Source organism: Hydra viridissima, unplaced genomic scaffold, assembly GCF_058129835.1.
Source record: "Hydra viridissima isolate aposymbiotic clone 2 unplaced genomic scaffold, HvirCarnegie_v1 scaffold_11, whole genome shotgun sequence".
NCBI lineage: Eukaryota > Metazoa > Cnidaria > Hydrozoa > Anthoathecata > Hydridae > Hydra > Hydra viridissima.
In genome coordinates, this window is record NW_028324310.1 from 9,527,317 (window position 1) to 9,553,663 (window position 26,347).

At 32.4% G+C, this 26,347-nt stretch overlaps 3 protein-coding genes and 1 pseudogene across 7 annotated transcripts in view; 1 reads left to right on the forward strand and 3 right to left on the reverse strand.

Moving 5' to 3' along the window:
• The window catches only part of LOC145191419 (phosphatidylinositol 3,4,5-trisphosphate 5-phosphatase 2A-like), a 401,680-nt gene that overhangs the window by 52,604 nt on the left and 322,729 nt on the right, over nt 1–26,347 (reverse strand). The window lies entirely within an intron of this gene.
• Nucleotides 1,120–3,405, forward strand: LOC145191203 (alkyldihydroxyacetonephosphate synthase, peroxisomal-like). Its single transcript, XM_080068227.2, has one exon. The coding sequence runs from the start codon at nt 1,495–1,497 to the stop codon at nt 3,295–3,297; it is 1,803 nt and encodes a 600-aa protein (XP_079924353.2). The 5' UTR covers nt 1,120–1,494; the 3' UTR covers nt 3,298–3,405.
• LOC145191160 (AP-5 complex subunit zeta-1-like) lies at nt 11,098–14,254 on the reverse strand. The gene has a single exon (XM_090067510.1). The coding sequence runs from the start codon at nt 13,769–13,771 to the stop codon at nt 11,222–11,224; it is 2,550 nt and encodes an 849-aa protein (XP_089923636.1). The 5' UTR covers nt 13,772–14,254; the 3' UTR covers nt 11,098–11,221.
• Nucleotides 17,611–20,784, reverse strand: LOC149882064 (uncharacterized; annotated as a pseudogene).

A 26,347-nucleotide genomic window follows, 5' to 3' on the forward strand; every position in this document is an offset into this window, starting at 1 on the left:
GAAGTTTTTTGTAGGTAATCCATTTTTCATCCGGTTCAAGAAGAGTTCATTTTTGTTTCGAACAAGCAGTGATGTGCATATCGTCAGGTTAGAATTATTTTGTTCTATTTCCCATTTTTAACGTTGAAAGAAAGTTTTAATTTTTTTCTAGAAGTAAAAATTACTTAAAATTTTATTGTTACTTTTTTAAGAAAATAATAACTTATTCTTTAAATGATTTATATTTAGAAAAAAAGTTTTAAAAATAAAATGTATTTTAAAAACAATCATTACTTAGTAAATTTAACAATTCATTTTCTCCCAACGTTTAAAATTAGAGATAGAGCAAAATAATTCTAACCTGACGATATGGCGACTCGATCATTCAAACTCTTCTCATTTAATTCATGCGACACCCATCTTTAATATTTCCACACTAATTCTATCCTCTAATTTTGGTCCGAAATGGTTTGCTGAGCTGAATTAAGCCTTTCTGAATGTCTAGTGCTGTCAGAAAAGGATCTTCCTCCAAAATGGTCATTGTAGCATCGTCATCGATCAAATTTGGTCGTCCAGAACGTGGCTTATTAGAAACATTGAAATAACCTAATTCAAATTAGTTTTGGTCCTCCTTAAGTTTAAAGTTTGATAACAATAAGTGTTAAATGCAGCTGTTTGATACATTACATCGCTCACTAAATTTAATTTAACTGGTAGATCTTAAATTACATCTTTTATAGTCAAATTCAGCCTCCAGGCTGTTTTTTCTCCAACTTTGATATAAGTTATTGGTTTGATATTTTATTTGGGTATGTTTTGTACTCTTTCTAAACAATGTCTTTATGGTTTAATAACAAAAGAACCAATCAAGTATTCGTATATTTCTTGGGGAACCATTTTAGTTCCTTTTTTTTTTCTAGTCCTGTGTTCGTTTTGTTTGTAACATCGAAATTTTTAAAAATATACCAGAAAGATTTAAAGTGGTATGTAAGAATCTTCAAGAAGTGCTTGGCACACCTCTGGATTCCTATTGCCACGGTTCTCTGCAAACTAAAAAGTTGTACTTGCTTAGAAAGGGGAGAAAGAGGGGGATTTACTAACTACACTAAGGTCGTAAGAACAATCACGCTAAATTGTGGCTAACACCCTTTGTCTTGATATATGGAGTACTATGTACCATTAAAATTTGTTTCGTCATTAGTTTGCAACTAAAATGCATTTATTTTTAAATTATACAAAAATAATCAAAAGCTGTAGTTTATTTATTAAAATATTAGCCATGAGCGGAATATCTATAAGTTCATTTAAGGCCGAATTCAAGAATCCAACTAGGATTTCAAGTCATACTTCAAATTTGAAGTTCGATTAAATTGGATGGAAGTCACCTAACTTTTTTGAAAGCAAACCTCGAATTAAAAGTCTGACTTAAAAATTCAAACTCGATTTTTGAATTGGTCCCTAAATATTTAAATCAAGCTATTGAATTTGTCCACTAAATTACCTTTTTAATTTAGAATGTCTAAAAATGGTAAAGAAAGTATTAAAATGAATTTCATACATGAAAGCAGTGAGAAGGTTAAAGCTTTTCCACGAAAACGCCAAGAAGTTCTGAGATGGAAAGGTTGGGGTTATAAAGATTGTCAGTTTGAGCTGATGGAAAATAATGAAATTGTTCGGTTTAAAGGTGATCGTTACTATGCTCTTGCAAATGAGCAATTGCCTAAACTTGGAAAATGGTTTGAAGAAAGTTGTGATGCTAATTTGAGCTTGCGTTCTGCAAGCCGTGAAAAGTTAAATGTGGAAGATTATCCTGTTCCAATTCAAAATGATGAATTTTTAAAAGAAGTTCATGGTATTGGAGTATCATCATTTGAAACTGAAGATAGAGTTGTTCATGGCCACGGTCAAACAATTTTTGAAATATTTGATTTAAGGTATAAAAAATTAGAACGAATACCTGATGTTGTTATATGGCCTCAATGTCATGATGAAGTAGTTAAAATAGTTTCTGCTGCAAAAAAGCATAACGTTTGTATCATTCCTTTTGGTGGTGGAACAACAGTGTCTGGTGCTGTAACTTGTCCGGCTACTGAAAAGCGGATGATAGTCTCATTAGATATGACTGATATGAGTAGAATTTTATGGTTTGATGAAGAAAATCTACTGGCTCATTGTGAAGCTGGTATTGTTGGTCAAGATTTAGAAAAAAAATTAAAAGCTTTTGGATTTTGCACAGGGCATGAGCCTGATTCTATAGAATTTAGTACTCTTGGTGGATGGGTAGCAACTCGTGCTTCTGGAATGAAGAAAAATGTTTATGGAAACATAGAAGATTTAGTTGTTTGTATACGAATGGTAACACCTGATGGTGTTATGGAAAAGCATTGCCAAGTTCCACGTATGTCAGCTGGACCAGATATTCATCATATAATGCTGGGCTCTGAAGGTACTTTGGGTGTTATTACAGAAGTGACTCTTCGTATTAGACCACTTCCAGAAGTTGTTGTTTATGGTTCTGTTGTTTTTCCAAAGTTTGAATCTGGTGTTCATAGTTTACGTGAGATAGCATTGCGTAAATGTGCTCCAGCTTCAATACGTCTAATGGATAATGAGCAGTTCTTATTTGGCCAAGCTTTAAAAGCTGGGAGCACACCTTTTTGGACTAAAATAATGGATGGGATTAAAGCATTCTACATCACTCGAGTCAAAGGATTTGACCCTAAAGAAATCTGTGTGTGTACTCTTTTATTTGAAGGTTCAAAAGAAACTGTTGAATTACAGCAGAAAAAAATTTATTCTATTGTAAGTAAATATGGTGGAATTCCAGCTGGAGAAGCCAATGGCAGACGTGGTTATACTCTCACATATGCCATTGCTTATTTGCGTGATTTTGGTTTAGAGTTTTCTTATTTGGCAGAATCATTTGAAACATCTGTGCCATGGGATCGAGTTTTAGATTTATGTCGCAACACAAAGGTAGAAATATTTCGCATGTGTAAAGAGTTAGGTGTTACTCGGCGACCATTTGTAACCTGTCGTGTTACTCAGACATATGATGCAGGTGCTTGTATATATTTCTATTTTGGATTTATGTATCATGATGTAAAAGACCCCTTAGAAGTTTATGAAAAAGTAGAAAATGCTGCACGTGAAGAAGTTCTTAGAAACGGCGGAAGCATTTCTCACCATCATGGCGTTGGTAAAATTAGGAAGCAGTTCTTATCAAAAACCATCTCTGAGTCTGGCGTGAATGCTTTAAGAGGACTCAAACAGGCTATTGATCCACAAAATATATTTGGCGTGAACAATCTTCTTTGAGTTAAACAAAAGATTGAATTTAACAAAAAAAATTTTAATGTTTTTTTGAATACCTTTTAGTAATTTACTATTTTAGTTTAAAATTGAAATAAATTTCGTTAATTGAAATTACCTTTATTTTTTGCAAGCCTGTTATAGTTCTAAAAAATAAATACAATATATATAACCTGTATGTTTTTATTATGGGAAATAAGCTTGCAAGTTATATACCTTGTATTTATTTTTCGAGGTTTTAGCTTTATATTAGTATAAGCATAAGCGATTAGATAGGGATGAAAATAACACAAATGACATCTTAAACCGTTCTGGACAAAATTTCCATATTTGAAATTATTCAGAAAAAGTCTAGCAACTCTTCATAATACCGGATAAACTCCGCAAATAAAACCTCAGTTCACAGTTATTCGCCTTGCTGGTATTTATGAGGTATTTGATAGAGAGGGTGTGTCAGTAGCAGAGTTACGAATGTTACAATATCAATATAGCGCCTTAAGTTCCTCCAACGCCACTATTTGACACTTAAATGACAAAAATTAACCACATTAGATCTTTCCTGTCTCGACAGTTAAGAGTAGTTTAATTATAGCGGAAATTTTTGCTTTTCGCCGTGCGTGATATTTTTAAATATTACTTTAAAAGATCAATTTAGAACCGTGAAAGTGCCATTAAGACCCCACAAAACTACCGAGGTTATCATACCGAAATAAAAACACCTAGAAATCTGTCGGTCGGAAAATGGAGTTTGGAAAATAAGAAGGATAGCTAAAGATATTATTTACGCTATATGGATAAAAGTGACTGGATCCATGAAGAAGGCGTTTAGCAAACTTATAAAACATTTTATTAAACTGGCAATAGTAGATATTGACAACTCCCCGTAAAAGAGCTCTGCATAGAATACTGTGTTTCTTTTTTATTCCACCCACATACATTTCCCAAATAATGATCAGTTGAAAGAAGTGTCTTTGAACAATTTAAAATTAGATACAAAAATTCTGCAAATGTTTGTATGCAACAAACGAAAACTATATCCAATGAGAGTTTTAAATTAACAAAATGAACCTAAGTGCTACTAAGAAAAATTAAAAAAACATGAAGTCAAAACTTTTTCTTTAACTTTATTTCAAAGTAAGTATATATTATTTATTTGTGTATAAATATTATACATAACTTGTTAACTTAGCATAAATAGAACTAATGGCAACATTACACAAATACAGGGTATAGCAGCGATTCGTGAACTTTTTAGAACATTTTTCAAAATGAACTTTAAAAGCACTAAAAAATTATATTCAGAAATTGTTAATAAAAGAAAACTTCAAGATAAATGCTTTTCCAACCTTATCATTCAATAGGTCTTCTTTTTTTTGATCACTGCCTCAAGCCTTAGGCTGATTTTATAGCCCCTTGATATTGAGCTCCAAGTACAAATAATGAACGACTTTAACAACTTGACACTTGACTAGGCCTTTTTGCAAGCTTTATTCTCAACTGCACTTCACAGCCAAGTGGATTCAGTCAGGGCTGAATGGTGGCCAAATGTCTTTGAGTTAGAAATTAACTATTGTTTTGAAGATATTTTTAGATTTTTCTGGACCCATGACAGGGTATATTGTCCAATTGAAAGATGTAATTTTCTTCTAGGAATGTCTTCTTTAACCTGATTCATAAGCTTCCTTGATCGTTGGAATCTCATAGTTTTGTGTCATTCTGTCAAAAGTTGGCATGTAGGTCGAGCCACACTGACTTCTCCAAGTGTTTTTGAAGTCCTTCTAACTGTCTTCTTATCAATATACAGAGTGTGGAAGCGATTCGCGAACTTTTTAGAACATTTTTCAAACTGAATTTTTAAAGCACTAAAAAATTATATTCCTGGAATAGTAACAGGAGAATAGTTGAAGATAAATACTTTACCCACCTTAACATTCAATTAGTTTCTCTTTTTTTGATCGTTGCCTCATACCTAGGACGGAAGGACTGGCAGGTGCTTATTATATAGTCCCTTGACATTGAGTTCCAAGCACGGGTAATTGATGACTTTAGTGACTTGATACTTGAGTGAGCCTTTTTGCAACCCTTACTCTCAACTACGTTCCACACACTATTGTTAAGGGGATTCAGGTCAGGGCTGGATGATGGCGAAAAGTGTTTGGACTAGAAATTAGCATATTGTCCTGAAGTAAGCATGGGAATTTCGGCCTTCGAAATCGACGAAATTAAACGAAATTCGTGTTTCAATTTCGGATCGAAATTGAGAACGAAATTTCGATTTTTTGGATTGTTTAATTTCGCGAAAAAATTTCGTATAATTTCGGGTCATTGAAAGTAACGAAATTGACACGAAATTAAACATAAGTTTTAATTTCGAAATTCGTAAATTTGTAATGTTTAAAAATTTCGTCTTTCGAAATTCAATATAAATTTCGATACGAAATTGAAACACGAATTTCGTTTAATTTCGTCGATTTCGAAGGCCGAAATTCCCATGCTTATCCTGAAGATATTGTTAAATTTTTCTAGACTTATGACAAGGTAAACTGTCCTATTGAAAGATATAATTGTTTTCTGTGAATGTCTTCTTTAGCCATGGCACCACATAGCGTTTTAGTAAGCTGATATACACATTAGAGGTAATATTTTCTTTCTCTTTGGTTTAGGTTGGTGGACATTTCTTTCAGTTAGACGCGATGATTCATAGCATCATGACAGACTGAGAGTGCTAGGTGTGACACACAAGTGATGCTTTGTCACCCTTCTGCACAATGAATCTGTCATTACGCCTATTTATCACACAGTAAGCACTAAAAAGTTAAAGTTCTTAAAATTAAAAATTAAATCAGCATGTCGTATGTGATTTTACAACTAAAAGTAACTTTGGAAATATTTTCTACGGGATGAAAAAGGCCAAACAGCGATGTGTAAATTGCCAAACTGCAAGAAGATTTTAAAAATTGGTGGTGGCTCAAAAAAAGGACTTTAAACACACATGTTGTCGGTGCATAATGTGAAGGTCGAAATTCCAACACAACCTAATATTACCGGAGAATGCACACCAAATAAACCACCAAAAAAGAAATTTAAACCACAAACAAAATACTTTTTGATTAATGAAAGGGAAGATAAAACACTTCGTGCTACAGTTGCTTGTTTTTAGGCGTCTGACGGGCTTTCCCTGCTAGCACACAACGTTGAAAAAACGTTGAAATAACGTTGATCGACGTTGATCAACGTTGTTACAAAGTTGTTTCAACGTTGTTTCAACGTTATGTGCTTGCTGGGTTCATTTAATGTGATTTGTTCTTCAACAGACTTACGTGCCGCTCTAACTGCTATGGGATTCAGAAATCTACCAACGTCAGTAAACACAATTCGTAATCATGTAGTAGAGTACAGGAAAAAAACAAGATTAGGTTTAGTTAATTTAGTTCATCAAATTGAAGTGCGCAAGAAAACGGAATTCGGTGTAGGAGAGAGATTTTCTTAGTCTTTTGATGAATGGACGTCACTTCGAAATCGTCGCTACATGAATATTAGCGTTCATGGACAATGTTCTCAGTTCTGGAGTTTAGGTTTAGTGCGAATAACAGATTCAATAGCAGCAGAAAAGTAGAGTGAACTATTAGAAAAAAGACTTAAAGACCATAGTCTTGATCTATACAACGACATTGTGGCTATAATGACCGACAGAGCTAGTGTTATGAAAAAAGTTGGCAGGTTACCGCCTGCTAACCAACATTGTTAAAATCTAGCTGATTTGCATCGAGTTCTCTCTTTGTAAAAAGAGAGAACTCGATGCAAATCAGCTAGGTTTTAACAATGAATTTTCTGACAATGATTCATCCGACAATGAGGACATTGAGGAAGATTTGTTGGACTGCAATCATGAAAATGTAAGACCTAAAATTGAACTAAATGAAGTTCATTATGGGCCAGTCATTAAAAAAGTATGCAAACTAATACTAAAATTTAAACGATCACCTACCAAGGACGACATCTTACAAAAATATATTAAGGCTGAATTTGGAAAACAGCTCTCTTTAACAATGGACTGCAAGACACGGTGGAACAGCCTTCTATTAATGCTTAAACGATTTTACAAAGTAAAAAATTGTATGCTAAAGTCATTAATTGATATTTACCCAGTGCAAGATTATTCTATAGCTCTGTTACATGATGAAGTGAGAATATTATCAGAAATTATTACAACTTTAGTTCCCATTAAAGCAAGTTTGAAGCAATATGTCGTCGAGATTCTAACCTATTTACAGCTGACGTTACTACTAATTTCATGCTAGAAAGATTAAATGCTTCCAATCCTGCTCTAGTAAGAGCATCAGTTGCGTCTGACATGCTGGATTTGATTGAGGAACCTGAAATGGTACCTGAGTCTTAAAGTAATACTTTAAGTACTGAAGAGGAACTTGATCGTGTTATCAAAGAAGGACAATCACCAATACAACCAATCAGACATGAAACATTGTCATCAAAAATTCAAAAAGAAATGACACTATTTGAAAATGGGGGTACACGTGGCGATTATTTAGAAAGAGTTTATTCTTTTCTAATGACCGTGAAACCGACAAGTGTCGAGACTGAGCGGGCATTTTCTTCCGCTGGACTGTTCAATACAAAAATTTGTAAGCGTTTGGGCGATGAAACTTTGGACGCGTTATGATTCCTGAAGTCGCATTTCGAAGCACAGAATACATAACATATCTCCTTATTTCTAACATAGTTGTTTAATATTATCTTGTGAAATTTATTTAACATGTTAAATTAAATTCATTTAATAAATATATTTTTAGTTAAATGTACTGTTTTTATTCTACTTAATATTATATAGATGTTGTATCTGCTTTTCAATCCCGAAATCCCGGGATTGAAAAAGCCCCCCGGAATTGCAATCGCTAGATTCTAGCCTTTCGAGTCACGCTGACATTTCTAAGTGTTTTTAGAGTTCTTCTGGCTGTCCTTTCATCAAGATTGAACAGGTTTGCTGTCTTTCTGATGGATTTAATAGAACACTTTTCAACATGCTTTTTAAGCTTTTCAGTGAATTTTTTATCAACATTTTTGTTCACTTGAGCGGGATTTGGGCTCTCTCAATACTGTCATGTTTTTTCACTTTGTAAAACGTATTTTAGACATTCTAGAAATACTTCACTAGCAAGCAAATCTGCGTGAGTCAAATTTAAAACTTCAGTTCTTTTTTTGCTTCTATTGTAAAACTTTTAACTAAAAAAATTTTTTTTTTTTTACAATTTTATTTAAATCTAAGGCGTTCATTAAACGTCAACCAACAAGAATACTGTTCGAGAAAACCGTTCCAAAATTAATTGTCACTTCGTACAGTCGACTCTCGATATCTCGAACAGTAAGGGGACCGGAAAAAAAGTTCGAGATATCAAGAAAAGGGTTAAAAATAAATAAAATTGCCCGACTTTCATTAAAACAAGTTATTTTTCTGACAAAAATCATTAACAACAAAAACTACAACTTTTGGAAAAAATCTGTTATCTGATATTGCTTTAAATTATCCATCTTTTCCATCTTCATTAAATCCTCAAGTTTTAGTGCTAGGGATTGTATTTCATTTCCGTATTTTGAGCTGTATAGCGAAGCATTTTGAATTGTTTTAAAAGCAATTTCTAATTGAATATCAGATGGGCGTGGCGGGGCTTCGACATCAATAGCTTCGTCAACGCTATCTTCAACTTCATTATCGTCGTTTTCAAAATTAGGGTCTAAAATCTGAGCAATGATTTCAGCATCAGTAGCAAGTGAACCGGTGGTTACTACATCGCAATCTAAACCAATGTAAGATTCCGCTGAGAGATCTTCTTGGACGGCACGAGGATCTAACTCTCGCAAACGGTTAAGTTCTTCTGTCAAAAATTTAAAAGAATGATCATCATCAGCTTCTTCAATACTCTTGTTTGTTTTGCTGATACCAGCTTTTTTAAAGCAGTTGATGACAGTCTCCTACGACACAGCATTCCACGAAGAAACAAGATCTTTCATTGCTTGAAGTATAGAAATTTTTGGCATGGGTTCGTTATTATCGACAGCCTTGATACACAAACGCACAATTTTGTGACGATAATGAGCTTTAAGACTTCGTATTACGCCTTGATCCATGGGCTGAAGGACAGATGTGGTGTTAGGGGGGAAAAGTATTAGGTTGATGTTGCTTAGCCCTTCAATGTGTGGGTGGGCAGAACAGTTATCCACCAGGAGTGCTACTTTCCTGTCTTGAGCACGAAAAAATGAGTCAAGTTTCATTACCCATTCTGTAAAAAGGTCTCCGGTCATCCAACTTTTTAGCTGATTTTTATATGTGCAAGGAAGTTGTTTAATGTGCTTAAAACACCGTGGGTTTTTAGATTTTCCAATAACAAACATAGGTAATTTTTCTCCCGTTGCACTCCCTGCTGCTATGCCTGTTAGTCTGACTTTACTATTTTTTCCCCCAAAACATTTTTCTCGTGATAAATGGTATGTTTTGTTTGGTAGGCACTGGTAAAATAGTCCAAACTCATCGGCATTGAAAATGTTTTCAAGCTTGTAATTCAAAAGCAATGTTGGAAGTGTAGTTTCATTCCACGAAGCAGTCATATTATTCGTCACGGCGGCACTTTCGCCTGAGATTATTTTAAAGCTGATGCCGTTCCTAAAAATAGGAACAGAATAATTGAATTTTAATTACACGTTTAAAAAACTAAATAAATTAAATATAAACAGATACATGTTATTTGTTTATATTAAAATTGAACAAGATTTGACAAAATTTAACTGACCTTTCTTTCCAATTATGAAACCAACAATCAGATGCTTTAAAATCCAACTCTCCTAATGCTTCTGCGAATTTTAGTGCCTTTTCTTTTAGTATGGTACCATCAATTGGTACTTGTTGACTTCTTTTTGCAACGAACCACGTGTATATGGCCTTGTCTACATTTTTGAAATTACCACTACGAAGTTTCTTCCGTTTAGATTTTGTGCCATTTTTTTCCAGTGAGGTTAATAACTTGGTTTTATTTTTAATCCAGGTTGATAATGTGTTCTTTGGGACTCCATACTTTTTGGCAACCTCTTTGTTAGACATCTCAGTCTCTAGGTCTTTTAATGCCTTGCATTTTTCTATTATAGATTTGTTCGTGAGTTTTCGTTTAACGAGCGGCATGTTGCTGCGTTTGACAAAAAGAATAAGTTATACATTAAAGGAAAACTTTTCAGAAATTCGATTCTTAGAAAAAATCGAATTTAAAAATCGAATTAAAATTTTTTTTTTTTCGAAAATTGGAATTTAAAAAAATTAAATTTTATTAAAACATTTTTGAAAAAAAAAATGTTGAAAAGTTCGAGATAACGAGAGGAAATTGCCCTGTGGACCGAAAATATTGTTCGAGATACCAAAAAGTTCGAGATAATGAGGTTCGAGATATCGAGAGGATTTTAGCCTAAACTAGTACGTTATGTCCATGGGACCGCTAAAAAAGTTCGAGATACTCAAAAGTTCGAGATATCATCAAGTATTCGAGATATCGAGAGTCGACTGTATTTTTATCGCAAAAAAACTCTTAAATTCCTTAAAATAAAGGAATTTAAAAGTTTTTTGGTTTAGGTAAGTAAAATTCCTTACCTAAACCACTTATTTTGCCTGAAATACAACTCCAGGGGAAAGCTTAAGAAAAATTGGTTCAGGATAACTACTGAATTTGTTAAATATGAAACCTGATTTAGTTTCGGTTTACAGAAAATTTTGTTTGAAGCTGCACACGAAAAAGAAAACATCAAGTAACAAAAAATTTGTACATTTATATTTTACACATATATCTTATATTTACTTATAATTCTTTAAAACATACAAAATTTTTTATAAAAAATAATCTAGTTATAAAAGAGCTAGATAAAGCTTTGGTCTTCAAGAAAATCTAGAAGTAAGAAAGTGTACTTTCATAAGCAAAGAATCATGCGGATCTAAATGCCAAGGTGTAGTTTTGCGTAACCCACAAAGGATTGATGCAGCTACTTTTGGTCTTTTAAGTATATTTGAAAGTTCTTTAGCAAAAGACACAGTATTTTGATATCTTGCTTCACGATTTTCAAGGTTTATAGAGGATAACTTGCCGAGACAAACAATTGCTCTGGGTATTAGATCTTGCATATAAGCAGCCAATTTTGATAAACTTGAAATAAAGCTACAAATAACTTCAGGGTCATCTTGTCCTGAAAAAGAACTCAACATCTCATAAATAAATGTTTCAAAGGTTTCATAATATAGTGAGATTTGTGACTCAGTACATGACTCTTTTCCTAAAGAGACACACCAAGCAACACTAGATAAAAATGGTTGAAGTGTTATCAATCTTGATGAGTTAAACTGGTTAAAAAGAGTAATTGTTTCACCATGATATATAGAAATAACGTCAGGAGCAACTTTCACTATGTTACACACTTCTTCAGAAAAAACATTTATGATTTTTATCTGCGAATCATTTTGAGGGTAAAGCAAAAAGACCCTTTTAAGCATTAAAGGATAAATACTCTTCAGAGCTTCAGCATTGTCTAATTGTTTTAGTTTAGTGAAATAACTTTTTAGTAAGTAAGGTACAATTTCGGAGGAATATTGAACACGTTGGTTTGATTCAAATGTCTTCATAAACTTATGAAGTTCAGTCATTTTATCAACAGTTTCTGCACCACTAGATGTTTGGCGCATTATAAAAGAAAACATAGCAGTGTATAACTTTGTAGAAAGGCCCAAATACTCTTCCAACTTCAATTCATCATCAAGCTTTTTTAAAACCTTTAAGTTTAACAAAGCAGTTAAACAAGGTAAATCTAAAATAATATGTAGCAACTCACGACAATTAAATGAATCTGTTACCATTTCAACAAACTCACAACTATCTTCTAGGAATGAGAACAACCACCAAGCAAATATTTTAAATATATTTGGCATGTATTTTAAAACAGTGCTATTAGTACAGCAGAAACTCTTATTTTCAAGACAAAATTGCACAAGCTCATAACATGCTATTTGATTACTTAAATAGCTAATTGGCACTTCTCTAAAGTATACATCCATTATCTCATCAATTGATATTAACATGTCTGCATGATGATAAACAAAAAATTGAAGTAGAGCTAAGTAAACTTTGCGAGCATTAAGGTGAGGACCTTCAATTCGTTTATATAGTCTTTTGATGTCTGGGTATACTTTTTGTGAGAGAATAGGATCACCCTTGCAAAGTATTGTTAAAATACCAATAGCTTCAACAACACTAGCTGTTATAACACTCCGATCAGAATCTTGTTTTGGAACTTTTTCTGACTGAGCTATAAGTCTCAAACAATATCTTGGTGCAACAGTTTTCAATGAGTATGAAGAATTAACAAGAATATCTGATGTGATTGAAATAGTATCAAAAGCTGCTCCAGCAAGATGCACCGGTGTCTGACAACGAGAATCTGAAAATCTATTTTTTACCAGGTCTAACTGATCAGCATTAGATTCACCATCAAAACTTGCTAATGAAGATGAAGAAGAGGAATAAGAATGAATGCTAAGTGAATCATTTTCTGAATAAATGCCATCAAAAATTCTACTACTGCTTCTTGTTAATGAGCTTCCAGGTAACATTTGATAGTTTGATTTGTTGAAATTGCTAGTTAAACAATTAGCAATATCTGCTTGATTATCCACAAACTGTAGCCATGTTTTAAGTACTGAAAAGCAATAAACATTGAGAATATGCTGATCATTGTAAGCTTTAGGCAAATTTAAAACTGTAAATATATCCCGTGATACTGAACCATCTAATTCATTTGTCAGCTGAGTGCTGCCAATTGAAGAAAGTCTATGTTTTGCAGATGAATGGTTTTTTAAAACTAGTGTTTGGCTTAAGTATTGTGAAATTTCACTAGCATCAGCAGCTGACCAAAAAGGTTGGAGTGTAGAAGGAAGTGTAGAAGGAAGAAACAAAAAGCATCCTTTAACCCCACTGCCTTGCAAATCAATATATTTTAAAGAGTTTAGAATATTTTCTTTTAGAGCTGAATCTAGACTTCTTTGAAGTAGAAGGCCATTTAAGTAATAAGTATCAGTTTTCATCAGTTTTGAATCTTTCACTTGATAGCTAAGCAGTGGATAGGGCTCATAATTATATAAAATACGCAGTAAAAATATTACCATTAGTTTCACACTTAAATTAAGGCCACTCCGAATAGCTCCTATGTCAGTAGTTGAGCACAGTTCAATCAAATCCTCATAAATTTTTTTCCTGAAGTTTGTGGGTGGTGAAAATTCGCAAGTTTTGTTTTCAATCATAAATCGACGTACTATTTCCCTAAGATCTTCAATTACTGAAACTCTCTTTTCTTCTTTTAATAGTGACACTTTACTCAATAAGTTTTTACATAGATACCGTAATTCAGTATAAACCTCCTGGTCAACATCGCTTAAAGACATCACTAAATATATAAAGTTATTTCAGTGATGACATCTAATATTTATTGATTCCTACACTACTCTTTGTAAAAAATTTATAACAAAAATTCTTTAGTTCCTCGTTTCATCCGCATGATCATTAAATTTGCAACAGTCTCAAAATGCTGTTAATAAATGAAGCCGGACGAACTGTCAAGAAGTACTCCTTCGGTAATTTAATCCGGTCAAAATAAACATTTCAATTTACAATAATTCGCATAAAGCTGAAAATTGGTACATACCTTTAGGATATTATTACAAATAAAATATTAAAAGTCCCCACCGATCCCAAATCTGCAAAAAAAGTTATTAAAGTTTAAAGGTTTAAAAAAATAATGGCCAATACTTGTACGTAGTTTTTTTAGGTGTATTTGAAAGACACTATGACATACATTGACTTTTTGGAACAAAAACCATGTGCATGCAAGGACCTGGGAAGAAGTAACCTGCCAAAAATCACTTTTTGCGTTCAACGCGCTTTGATAGATTACCCATAACAACCGTGGCCTTAGGTCCACCATGAACAGTATAAGTTATTTATTTTCCTTAAATATGCATCTTCAAATATCTGAAAAAAAATCTATGTGCTCGGGTGATAAAAAGCCTATAGATGTCCTAGAAGTAGCCTTATTTTGCCAACTTTTTAACTAAAAAAATACCCTAGCAACGGTATAGATATACTTAGCAACGGATACTTTACAGCCTTATTAATTAGTACTGCTATTAAAAATTTTAACATGATACTTTTTTATAAAGGAACTGTACAAGAGAACTTGAAAAAAAATTTTTTTTAAAACTTTATCAATGAAAGAAAGAACCATTAAACTTCAAGATCGTTTTTTCCGTTTAAAACTGATGGGAAATACAGTTTTCTAAGAATTAAGAAAAATATATAATAAATTTATTAATGGCCAATCTGAATCTACACGTTGTCAATATCGTCTTTTTTGAGTGAATAATCACCTCTTTCATTAGTTGGTGTTGGTGCATCAATCTTGCAAACAACGTCAAGAGACGAACATTGGAGAATATTTTCTTTGGTTGGCCACTTGAAGCAGTTCTTTTCAGGTGTAACAGACAATTCCATACAAGAAACATATATTCCATTATCATTGACTTAATGGTTGAGATAAAGTAACGTCTAATCATTGCTGCTTCCTAAATATTCCTTGAAATTAGTTAATATGGTTAATAAACCAATAATTTTGTAATAGATCTCAATACACAAAAATACAATATTATAGTGTTAAAACTTCTTACATTTTTATTTATTGCAGGATACCATTGCATAAAGTATGGAACAATAATCCAATCACCAATTTGAAAATCAGCTGTTAACTCCTTTGCAATCAACTGAATATCGTTGTTTAAATCATCTTCTTCGTTTTCAGGTGCATCTTTCATATCAACAGTTTCATCAATCATATCATCAGTTAAGTTAACCTCTTCACAAAAAGTGGTTGCCAACCTTCCTGTTCTTTTTTGCTTACTCCATCTAAAAAATTACACTTGAAGGATAAAGGAAATTGCTAAATGTTTATCTCAAGTCCCAAGAAAAGAACAAAATCACATTTTTTAGCATAATTACTTTGGGTATTTGTAAATATACAAGTTAATTTACTTGCCTACAGAATAATGATCGAGTTTGTTGAGTTGTCACATATTCACTTGGCTTTAAAATTATACTCAGCTGCTGGTGAACTTGCTTTATCTAAAAGGACAGTGGACTTGCTCTAAATGCTTCACACAAAGAGCTAGCCGCTTTTTTTGATTCTTTGATAGTTTCATCTGAAATGATTGTTCTATCTGGAACATATATGTCATTAGCAGGAAAGCAAGACTTTATTGGTGTTGGAGCTGGTTCAAACATGTCAATATTGTTACCTGTAGAAATACATTTTAGGTAGCTGAAGCAAAATACGGCTCCAACAGGAAGTGATAAATTCTTTTCATTATAAGCAGCAAGGGTGTTCAAAGGGACGGATCTAATTTTTGGTGCTTTTTTACCGATTTGAAATTCATGCCTTGGGTGTTGAGAACTGTTTGTCTGCTTCCAGCAAATACCAAAAGAAAAACGATGGTACGCACATAATGAGTCATAGCGTAAAAGATAAGCTTGTAGTCGGCTATCAATCAGGGTTTTTTCATTCACTGGTTTGTCGGTAGTAGCTATAAAACAGTAACGTTAGATTTTCCACCTTTGGAGTAAGAAATCCTGTTTCTTTTAATAAAAAAGCAAATAATGCTCTAATATTATTCATACCTTTAAAGCTTGGAAATGATTAGTTATGTCAGCAGTTAATTCATTAACTTAAAAGATTCCATCTTTGTTCCAACACTTAAAAGGACCACAAGAAGTCTTCTCTTTATTAAAATATATGCATTTCTCATAAGGACTGACTTTATTCTTGCTCTCTAAGATGTTTTGTTTATTGTTAATTATTTATTGACTAATATTAAAAAAATGCAGTTTTTATTAACAAATTTTAATTCTTCTACTGAAAACTACTAAAAAAAATTTATGTCATGTAACTCAAGCAATGTTCTACCTGATATAATATATTATATTAGATAGAACATTGTATTTATTTACATATATTTTTTATTTGTTTTTATTTTAAGTGCTATATGTATTTATTTCAAGTTCTCTTGTACAGTTCCTTTGTAAAAAAGTATCATGTTAAAATTTTTAATAGCAGTACTAATTAATAAGGCTGTAAAGTATCCGTTGCTAAGTATATCTATACCGTTGCTAGGGTATTTTTTTAGTTAAAAAGTTGGCAAAATAAGGCTACTTCTAGGACATCTATAGGCTTTTTATCACCCGAGCACATAGATTTTTTTTCAGATATTTGAAGATGCATATTTAAGGAAAATAAATAACTTATACTGTTCATGGTGGACCTAAGGCCACGGTTGTTATGGGTAATCTATCAAAGCGCGTTGAACGCAAAAAGTGATTTTTGGCAGGTTACTTCTTCCCAGGTCCTTGCATGCACATGGTTTTTGTTCCAAAAAGTCAATGTATGTCATAGTGTCTTTCAAATACACCTAAAAAAACTACGTACAAGTATTGGCCTTAAGAGATATTAGAGCTCAAAGTTAGGGTAAAATTTCAAATGTTGTGGTTTCGGACCACGATTTCTAGACAACTGAAAATGTAATCTTGTTGAATTTTTGCTTTTACTGTAGAAACCTACCCAGATTAGTAAAAAAAATAAAAAGAAGTGTTTCTGTCATATTCATGTTGCTAAAACTACTCCTCAAAGTAGCAATTGCACTGAATGCGCTAAATTTTCTCAAAACGGGCCAAATTTTGGGACCCAATATCTCCGAAATTAATAAAAATTTTAGAAAAAAAAATTACCAGTGGCCTACTTTCATTGTCTTTTACAAAATATCTAAAAATGAGTACAATTTGAAGACATCACTTCCAGACTTTGCCTACATTTCTTAGACAATAGCTCTTATTAAAATTGCCTTTATACATTTTTATAAGAATCGTTATTCCTGAGATATTGAAATGCTTGCGAAAATATGTTGCGAGAAGATATTGCAAGAATATATTGCGAGAAAATATATAGCGAAAATATGTTAAGTATAATGCGGTTTTATATAAAATACATTGCTAGAAAAGACATTGCGATTCTTGTGAAATTACGAAATTAATATTCTTATAATATAATATAAATATTACGAAGTTAATATACATATAGATAATATATACATAATATTTGCATATATTATTTATCATTAAATGCATACTTTGTATTATGTATTCGTTTTATTGTGATATATTATATATTGGCATTTTCTTCGCTTTCTTCTTCTTCGTAGTCATCTTCTTTTTCAAGCTGGATATGTGAAAAAAATACATCAATTGTCTCCTCATTGATATCATCAAAATCATCATTTAATGAATTTGATTCAACGTTGGAGCAAGACTGGCCTCGGCAATTAGTACACACCGATGAACATAATAACCCGACTTTTTTACAGCAACATTTTGCACTACAACCCTTTTTGCAGTTGCAGAAGATGGTGTTGAGAAGTCTTTCAGGAGCTGGTGGAAATAAAGTGTCAATCGGCTCTAATGTATTATCTGCTAATTTCCAAACCCAGTTAGGTGGGTCTAGTTGATTGCCTAGCCATATATGAACTTGATAATATACTCGATACAAGTGTTGACTTGAGGAAGCAGATGTTGGAGGAAAAAAAAAATAACTGCACTCTTTTATTGTTCCGGGTGTTTTTTACAAAAGTTAGGTATCTATACTTGTCTAAGCAATCAATTTTATTTGAAGCTCTATATTGAGCAAGAAGAAAACAAATCCCGTTTGTCACAATGTCTTGTGGTGAAGAGTCTATCTTTTGAAACACTTCGGCGCAATTAGTTATATCACGTTTTTCAAATAATTTAAATGCGGTTGTTTTAACCTTTCGGAAAAATGCTGATGTAGTATCGCAGCCAGTAATTAAATGTAAAAATAAGATATGATTTTGAAATTTTGGATAAGCAGATAAACGTTTTGATGAATATATTTCTGTTGGTTGATGAGCTTTCCCGGGTTTTAAAAAGTAAATAATCTTATCAATTTGAGTTCGTGCAGTCAGTAATACTAATAAGTCAACATCTTCACCGACAACAATAGAATTATTTGTTGCATTAGATTGTTCTATGGCTGTTTCAATTATAAGGACATCAGCGTAATTATCCGCTTGCTTCACTATGATATTTGCAGCTGTAAATCTTTCGCATAACATAAAAATGAAGCGAGACTTGTTATGAGTATTGGAAAGGATTTGTTGTTGGTTTATTGGAACTGTCATAAATTGATCAAAAATGACATCAGGTGAAGAAGATACTTTTGTGGTTCGACAACGCTGTTCTGCAGCTTTAATGTTTTTCTTATAATCAGTATAACCATCAAATACTACTATAGACACTCGATGACTAAAATGTCTATGTACGTACTGAATGCATATATCAAAAGTAACGTTAAAGGTTGCTTCTCGATCCCACACAACGCGGTGTAATAAATACCCTCCATCAATGATGTAACTAGCATTTGTGTTGTCTATTTCAATTTTCATTGATTCAAAGCAATTGTAAATAGCTGATTTCTGTGTTTTACGCATTCCAGTTTCATCGAACATTGATAAAGGATAGGGGGCTAATTCATACTCAAAATATTTTCTATTTCATCCTCAAATGTCTTACTAATACTCATACGTTGAAATAGTAATACTAGATCTACAGGTACTTTCTCATCATGAACTTTTATGTTGCTACTCATGGTTAGAAGAGGAAGAACTTTATCAGCGCGTTATAATTTGATATTAAATGTTTCACCTGTCATTTTGGACATAGCAGCAATCCCAACTTCACGAGCTTTATGACAGCTGATTTTATTTTAACCAACAATTCCACCAGCAATTGAAATAATTTCTTGAATTTTAGGAAAAGGATCATGTGATAAAAACCACTGCTGAAGTTTTTCAATATCTTTATCATCTTTCTTTATTCATGAATCACTTGCATCTACATGCTGATCTGTTGTATACGTTTTAATATCAACAAGATCTTCCAATTCTTTACATACAGTGTTCATTGCATGCATGCCGTAAACCCATTTACTTATAACACTCTCTTTTGTACTTCTTCCTTGAGAAATACCTCCATATGTCTTCATTGATTTCATCATTGATTGCTCAATCACCATATCCGTTGAAGTACCACAATTGAGTTTATCAGAACGTCTAACAGTGAAAAATCCTTCGAAAAACCGTTGATTAACACTTTGGTTCATTAACTTCTCTAATTGTAGCATATCCTGTAGATATAAGTGCGCAAACTTAGCATAAGGAAAATGTCCCGATGCGTGGAAATAAGGAAGCATTTTGTTTAATGCTTTTCAAATAACCTTGCCAATCTGCCATGCGTTCAGCTCTGATAAACTCTTTTGCAATCGACACCATATCGAGATATTGTATCCATAGTTTTGATGTAGGTCCGCGTTTTTCAAATTCTTCTAGTTTTTCATTGAACTTATAAAGTAATGCATTGCACATTTCATTATCATTGCCACTTTCAATATCACTATATGAAACGTTGTTATTTTTAACGTTCGTAATGGTAAAATCAAGATTTGCTACCATCTCTTCATCAATAGCAAGATCTTTTGAAATTATTATAGCTAAAGTTAGTTAATGTAAAGTATGGGCTCTTTTTTTCCAACGACTTAGGAGCATAAATTTACAAAAGTGCCTCTTGTATGCCGCTTCCATGCATAATATAACCAATTGATCCAAAAAATGACATTAGTAAATGAAATCCTCCAAGTCTTATTATGATCTTTGATAATTCAGATCCATCAGGTGCTGCAGATACAATTTCTCGAGCTTTTGCATACAGAGGTTGATTGAAAGTAATAATGCATACTTCGTGGCTGTAATGTTTCGCGTTTTCTAAAGCACAAAGTCGTGTATATAGTACTGGAGTTACTTGCTGGTTGGTGAATAAACGGTAAGAATAAAATTTTAGACTTAGAAAAATTCTGAATACTACTTGTTAAGCGTTCGATATAACCATTCCAACCGGGTAACGATAAGTTCTTGCATTTACCATCGAACCATATTGCTTCAACTTTTTGGATTAAAGATATGGGTGCTTCACTTTCAAAAGCTAAATTTTGCACTCTTATTTTACTATAACCGACTACACCATCATTTTGATAGATTTGAATTGGCACATGAGCTTTTGCTGCAATATCTTTTGCAGAAGGGATTTCCTTTATTCGTGGTATATGATCCTCTTGTGAAACTGAACCTTTTGGAGTAACAATTTGAATTATACCCATTATGTGAAGCGAGTTATTACCATCTAAACTATTTACGTTTATATCAGCATTGTCCGCAACGTATTGAAGAAATATGGCAGTTTGTAGTGGTAAGATAAAAGGCGGATGGTGAAGAACTGCTGCTACCTCATACATCAAAGTGTCATTGTAGGATGCGCATAGACCAAAAGACGAAAAAATTTGTATAAGAAGTTTGGAACCAAACCGTCGATGGAAAAATACTGAGAGACCCAATTGCAATTTTGATTTAAAAGACCTAGGCCTAACAACAGACATAATGCTGTGGCTGATACTTGTACAAACTAATTTTAAATATTCTAATTTAGATCGTTTATTTTTCAAAATAACTTGCTCTAAAAAATAAGTCAATGACTCTGGAATATCGCTGTTAATATCTTCAAACATTTGACTAGGCGAGGGATAATTGGTATTATCAAATACCAATGATTGAATGTCCTCTCGAATGATTGCTGCCGCAGTTTTTAAAATTCGAAATCGTTCTTCTTCTTTATTTTGGCTTTTCTTCTCATACCAAGCTTGGTTAAGAATATCGCTATGATTGTCAAAAAAACAGATAAACGTTAATTTTCTCGGTTTTTCAGTGATAATAATTTTATTACCGAACTTCAACTTTAATCGGGTCTTAATTGTTCTGTTATCTAAATGTGGATTTTTGCAAATATTTTTTAGTTCTTCTAATGAAAACTGGCAGTCATCGCAATTTTCAGTGTATTTAAATATTTCGTCCATCGCAACATTTGTAGATTCACCTTGACGACGACCAATTTTACACCCATTGGTTGGTCTCAAGAAAGAATTATAACAGGTATTATGATATTTAGCCTCAGCAGCAACTAAATCAAATTCATATTCAATGCGTGCAGTAACCTTTTTTGCTTCCTCGTCAGAACGACTCCATGCTACCTTAAGAATTGATTCTTTAAATTCAAGAGTCGCAACTTTATAAATTTTACACCGAACTTTCTTCGCTTTCTTCTTTTCGGCCTCCTCGTTTGCTTCATCGCCGCAAAATAAGCAACATTTTTTTAAACAAAAAAGTGATTCACTTACGTGCGCTCTGGTACGAGGTTGACTATTTTCAGATGTGCTGACTTGATCTATATCTTGCTATCTTTTAAATGCAACAATAGTACTCTTCCGAGTATACTTTTTACGGCACACCACATGAATCGTCACAGACTTCAGATCTTTGAGGTATTCATAAAACCCGTCACTTCTTTTAACACTTGTATCAATCAAAGTCTTCATTCCACGATTAACAACAACAGTTTCACTTGCTATTAAAAGTTGACTACATATAAAACATAGTTGCGACATTTTAATAAAAGTATTAAACGGTTCCAATCGTAATAAACGAAACAGCTTATTCAAAAATGCGTTTAAATGCTGTTCGCTTTTGTTTGATCTATTTTTATGATAAAACATTTCCTTTTTCTTTTTTTAAAAAAAAACAACTTTTTTTTATACCTTAAACCTTGAATAACTTTTTTTGCAGATATGGGATCGATGGGGACTTTTAAAATTTCATTTGTAATAATGTGCTCAATGTATGTACAAGTTTTCAGCTCTATGTGAATTGTTGCAAATCTACCACTATTTTTTGTCTACCTCGACCGGATTAATTTACAACCAGGGAAAAATTACTCCCTTACGGTAAACTGATCTGAATCTTACCGCATGCTAATTCTGGTCAATTTTTCGAAACCCTAAATGCTTTAAAGTAGTAGGCCTAATGGTCTGTTATGAAATATAATAACCATACCAACACATTAATGTTATCACTATAATATGACGTAGAAGTCGGAGTGTCTAAATATACATTTTAAAAAGCGTGACAGTGCTGAGTACAAATCCCTCTCCAGTAAACAAAAAAAATAAAAAGTTTACTGAAAAGCTTTAAAAGCATGTTAAAAGAAATCTACTATGTCCATCAGAAAGATAGCAAAGCTGTTGAATGTTGATGAGAGAACAGTCAGAAGAGCTCTAAAAACACTTAGAGAAGTCATGTGACCCAAACTACTTGCCGACTTTTGACAGAAAGACTAAAAGCTTTGAAAATGGAGCAATCGAAAAAGCTTCTGAATCAAAATTCTCTTAAATGAAAAACTTTTCATAGTTGACTGTATGATCAATAGGAGAAATGACAATTCATAGTGCAGAAGAAGACATTTCCAGAAGAAAACTACACCTTTCAGAAGGACAAAGCACCCTGTTATGTGTCCATGAAAATCTAACAATATCTTCAGGACAATATAGCTAATTTCTGCCACAAAAACCTTTGGGCACCATCCAGCCCTGACCTGAATCCCTTTAACTGTGGAGCGCAGTAGAGAATAAAGCTTGCAAAAAAGCCTACTCAAATGTCAAGCCACTAAAGTCATCTATTACTCGTGCGAGAAACTCAATGTCAAGGGACTATATAATCAGCAGTCCTTTCATCCTAGATTTGGGGCAGTGATCAAAAAAAGGAGACCTAATTGAATGTTAAGGTAGGAACAGCATTTATTTTCAACTTTTCTTTTATTAATATTCTGTGAATATAATTTTTGAGTGTTTTAAAAATTCATTTTTAAAAATGTTCGAAAAGGTTTGCGAACCGCTGTCGCACTCAGAAGAATATATATATATATATATATATATATATATATATATATATATATATATATATATATATATATATATATATATATAATTGATTGGTTATGTTGATTGGTTATGTATTATATCAAAATAATACAAAACTCTTGTACGTAAAAGAGTGCTCAATATTATAATAATATATATATATATATATATATATATATATATATATATATATATATATATATATATATATATATATATATATATATCTGTTATTTAAATGGAGAAAAACAACTTTTTAACAGTGCTTAAAGTTTCGTGCTTTACGTCAATCATCAGCTATTAATTACAAATTAAAAACGTAAAAAACAGTTTAAAAACAAATGATATTTACGGTAGAACGAGTTCTGACGTACTGAACAAAAGACGCAATCGTTTAGTCTTCAGAATCAAAAAAAGATAGAAGGAACTAGATAGAATGAAGAGGATAGAAAGGTCCTTCTATCCTCTTTTGATACTGAAGACTAAACGATTGAGTCTTTTGTTCAGTACGATTTGCCCAAATCCCTGATATCCCTGATGTTGTTTAAGATTTTTGACTGAGATTATCTTATATCTTGCATTTTTTAAGTCAATCCAACTCCATACATGCTCAATAGGGTTTAAATCAGGCGAGCACACCAAGGATAATCTTTACAGCCTTTCTCATAGGACTAGTTTAATAAACACCAGCAGTTTGCCATTTAACACTTTCAGGTATACTTTTCTCGCCCATTTAGTTAAAATTTATAAGTTCAGATTTGGCATTGATTCTATCAAAAAATATTTAATACTTCATAAAAATGTTTTTGGTATTACAAAATTATTAAATAACATATACTATCATTTTCAGAGGAAGCGGAAGTTGGATAAGATTAAATAAATAAAAAATAACACAATCCCTTTAAACTTAATGTCCTTTTATTCTCAGGTAATAAAAATCAGTAATTAATTGCGTAATTATCAATAAAAAAGAGGGAAGTGTCACACATGCACAAAAATGGTGTTATTTAAAAACGTTGTTTTATTCAGAACAATATATATAATTTTAGGTAGATAAACAACAAATTTTTATAACATTAAAATTGCATTAGACATGGGCCTTTATACATTACAATGGCCTTGATTAAATGTTTTTGTTACATATTAATGTTCTAATTTTGTTTTACAATAATGGATGTTATAGATATGCATCTATATATTACGGTTCTATGCACTCATATACATAAACATTTACTATAAGATTGTAATAACTATCTTGAAGTTTGATATTTATGTATTTTACAGAACTTTTAATCATTTCATAAAAAGGAAAAAGTTAAAAAGGTTGAAGAAAAAAGCTTTAACTTTTTAAAAAATTGAAGAATCAGAAGCAAGCATGAAAAATACAGCGGAATGATGCAGCCATTGAAGCTATAAAAAATTGATTTTAACAGTATGCAGAGCATGTAAGACTTTTGGTATTCCGAAATGCTCACTGCAGGTTCGACTGTAAAAACAGACTTTCTAGAACATTTTTGAAAAATAGTGATGTGAATCATGAAATAATCACTGTTACAACTTGTGTCAGTGCAATCGGTAACACTCTTCAACCACATTTTGTAGTTATAATAAAAACAAGTTGGTCACTCTACAGCTTTCCAAAGCAAAAAATGCAGAAGGAAGCACTAAGAACGATTGAAAAAAGCAGAAAATTACATTTCTCAGGTTTACAAAATTATTTCTTCCAAAAATCGGTTTTGACAGATCTCATTCACTTATTTTGGATGGCCATGACTCAAACAACTTTGCAGAGTTATTAAATACAATTGTGGCACACAAAATACATATTGCTGAGTTGCCAGCTCACAAATCTAATCTTCAGTCTTGTAATCGAACAGCATTTGGCCCACTCAAGAAAGCCAATAAAAAAGTTGTGAAATTTTGATTTATAATTTTCCTGAAACACTAGTTTCAAGAGTAACTTTTTGTGGATTGATAAAGCTAGCTTAAAATGAACCAGTAACCCCAAATAATATTGTATCTGGGAGCTTCGCTAAAAACTGTCTTTTTTTTAAAAAAAAGAACTGCTGCTTTACATCTAATTATACGAGCCTTTTTAAAGTGGGTAAATTGATGGGTATGATGATCCAGCTGAAAGCGAAAATTTTCTTCTTTGCTAGTTGTCTGGCAAAATCTAGACTTTAATTTCTTTTATAACTCTTATTAAAAGATGTTTGAATCTTTTGACTGTTTTGATACTGACTTTGAGTTCCAATCTAGAAGTCAGATGTTACAGATAACGGGTGATTACTAAAAATCTGGACAAAACTAAAAATTAAATAACTTTTAATCTAGAAGACCTATTTTATTGTTTTAAAAAGAATAAAATAGAAAATTTATTCTAATTTTAATAAAAACGTTTATCTTAATTCAACAAGACCTTGTCTTCTTATTGTGTCGAGTCTTCTTCTAGTAGACTCTGCCAAGCGTTGTACCAGCTCTTTGCCGAATTTCTTAAAACAGTAAATTATTCTAGAGCGTAATTGATCCAAATTCTCTGCCTGCCAACTATTTTTGTAAACATCTACTTTGATACAAGACCAAAAATCCTCAATACAACGACAACAGGCATATTTGGAGGGTTTGCTCTTTTTGTTACAAACTTTATACCATTTTCATTCAAAAACTTAACAGCTTTGTTTGAGTAATGGGCACTTGCTAGATCAGGCCAGAATATGTATTTGGTATTTTTTGGAAGCTGTTTGATGTGTGGTAATAGTTTTTTAGTCAAACATTCATCAACATAAATATGCTGGTTAATAGCTGTTCCAGACTGTACAATGTATGGAGTTGATAGGCCAAATGGCGAAATGACCACGTAAACCAATAATTTTTCTTCAAATTTCTTTTTTTCTTTGAATTTAACATTGTTTGGTGTTAATTCGATGTTACTTGAATAGAAATTATCATTACCATTAATTTGGCTGTTCGAGAGAGTAAAATAAGACTCCTCATCAAGAACCCAAATAAAATCTTTATAAATTTATATAAAGTTGACCACACAAACGTCGGT